The 2,024-nt window shown below is 40.7% G+C and overlaps 1 protein-coding gene across 1 annotated transcript; it reads left to right on the forward strand.

Annotated features, from left to right (window-relative positions):
* The first annotated feature begins 247 nt into the window (after positions 1–247).
* Positions 248–1,648, forward strand: LOC115777205 (zinc finger BED domain-containing protein 5-like). The gene has a single exon (XM_030725039.1). The coding sequence runs from the start codon at positions 248–250 to the stop codon at positions 1,646–1,648; it is 1,401 nt and encodes a 466-aa protein (XP_030580899.1).
* The last annotated feature ends 376 nt before the right edge of the window (positions 1,649–2,024 follow it).

The raw sequence follows: 2,024 nt of genomic DNA on the forward strand, positions 1-2,024 counted from the left end.
GGACAGCATGAAGCCAAATAAATTAGCGTGTCACTTAAATACGTTACACTCCAATCACGCCGGTAAGCCGCTAGAGTTTTTTCAGCGAAAACGTGCTGAATATTGCCAACAGTCATCCCGCTTTGTGAAGGCTACTTCAGTAAACCATCGAGCGCTGTTAGCATCATATAAGGTGGCGTATCAAATTGCGCAGTGCAAAAAGCCCCACACCATAGCAGAGGAGCTGATACTGCCTGCAGCATTAGACATGGTCTCTGTCATGCTGGACGACGCCAGTGCAGCAAAACTAAAAACTATCCCTCTGTCCAATGACACTGTCACCAGACGTATAGATGACATTGCTAACGATCTTCATGAACAGCTGGTAGATAAACTCAAAGACAAACGTTTTGCCTTACAATTTGATGAAGCAACTGACAGCACAGACTGTCTGTTTATTGCTTATGTACGTTTTGACTTGTCAAACTCCCTGTGTGAGGATCTACTTTTTTGTAAATATGTCAGAGACAGAACCACAGCTGAAGAGCTATTCAAAATTCTGGACTCCTTTTTGACTGAGAATGGGCTAAAGTGGGAGAACTGCATTGGTGTTTGCAGTGATGGTGCACAAACCATGGCAGGGAAGAGAAAAGGACTTAGGGCACTCATCAAGACAGCCTCACCTCATGCTGAGTGGACACACTGTATTATACACAGAGAAGCACTTGCATCCAGGCAACTTTCCCCTGAATTAAGTGAGGTTATGACTGACATCATAGGTGTAGTCAATTTTATAAAGACTAGACCACTAAAACCAAGAGTCTTCTCTGCCATCTGTGAGGAGATGGGAGCCGAACATCAAGCTGTGCTCTATCACAGTGAAGCAAGGTGGTTGTCACGAGGAAAAGTCTTGTCCCGAGTTTTTGAGCTCAGAGAGCAAATAAGAGTGTTTTTTGAGCAGGAGCACAAGTATGAAGTGGCAGAAAAATTTTGTGATGAGAACTTCCTGGGAAAACTGGCCTACCTGAGTGACATATTTGGAAAGCTAAATGAACTGAATCTACAGCTTCAAGGGAAAGATAAACACCTCCCTCAGGTCACAGACAAGATTAGCTCTTTCACCCAAAAGCTTGCAATGTGGGGCAGGCAACTTGATGAAGGAAACACCGATTCATTTGAGAACCTGCATGAATTTGTGGACACTAATGACTATGATGCTATCTCAGTGATTCCACACATTAAGCAGCATATTTCTTCACTGATTGGATTCTTTAAAAAGTACTTCCCTGAAAACAGTTCCCAGTATGACTGGGTGAGAGACCCTTTCAGTGCACCAGCTCCAACTGGTTTCAGCTCTGCAGAAGAGGAGCAGTTCATTGACATGACGTCTGACTCCACATTGAGACTGAGGTTCACATCACAGACACTCAGTGCATTCTGGCTGAGTGTAGAGAGGCAGTATCCACTCTTAGGGGAGAAAGCTATAAGCATTCTGCTTCCTTTTTCAACATCTTACCTTTGTGAGATTGGCTTCTCTGCTGTTGCTGCACTGAAGACCAAGTACAGGTCCCAGCTAAACATTGAGCAGGAGCTGAGAGTTGCACTATCATGCTTCGAACCTCGCTTCGAAAAGCTGTGCACTGCAAAACGTGCTCATTGTAGCCATTAAACCTGACTTCCTCCTCATTTTGATCAAAAAAGAAAGAAAAAATGAGCACAAATTGTTTAATTCATTTTTGTTTTGTAGGTTCAAGTGTTTTATATATTGTGCTCCTGAGTTAATGTTGCTGAACTGAATATAAATTAGTTTTTTTTGTTGTTTTTGTAGTTTATTAGTTATTATAATTATTAAATATTATTTATTGATTTGATTTAATTTTGCAATGGTGCAATTAGTTGGTCAAACATGTTTACAGTTTAAACAAGGATTTATTTATTTTTAATTTCAGGCAATGATGCACAAAATCTTTTCTGTTGCAGACTTAAAACACGATTTAATAAAGTTATTCTTTGTAAGTTTGACCATATGTCTTTCTTTTTTCTTT

Source organism: Archocentrus centrarchus, unplaced genomic scaffold (genome assembly GCF_007364275.1).
Source record: "Archocentrus centrarchus isolate MPI-CPG fArcCen1 unplaced genomic scaffold, fArcCen1 scaffold_45_ctg1, whole genome shotgun sequence".
NCBI classification, from domain to species: Eukaryota; Metazoa; Chordata; class Actinopteri; order Cichliformes; family Cichlidae; genus Archocentrus; species Archocentrus centrarchus.

What these genes read in the sequence shown, in the direction of transcription:
- LOC115777205 (XM_030725039.1), top strand. Translation starts at nt 248, where the DNA reads ATGGTCTCTGTCATGCTGGACGACGCCAGTGCAGCAAAACTAAAAACT.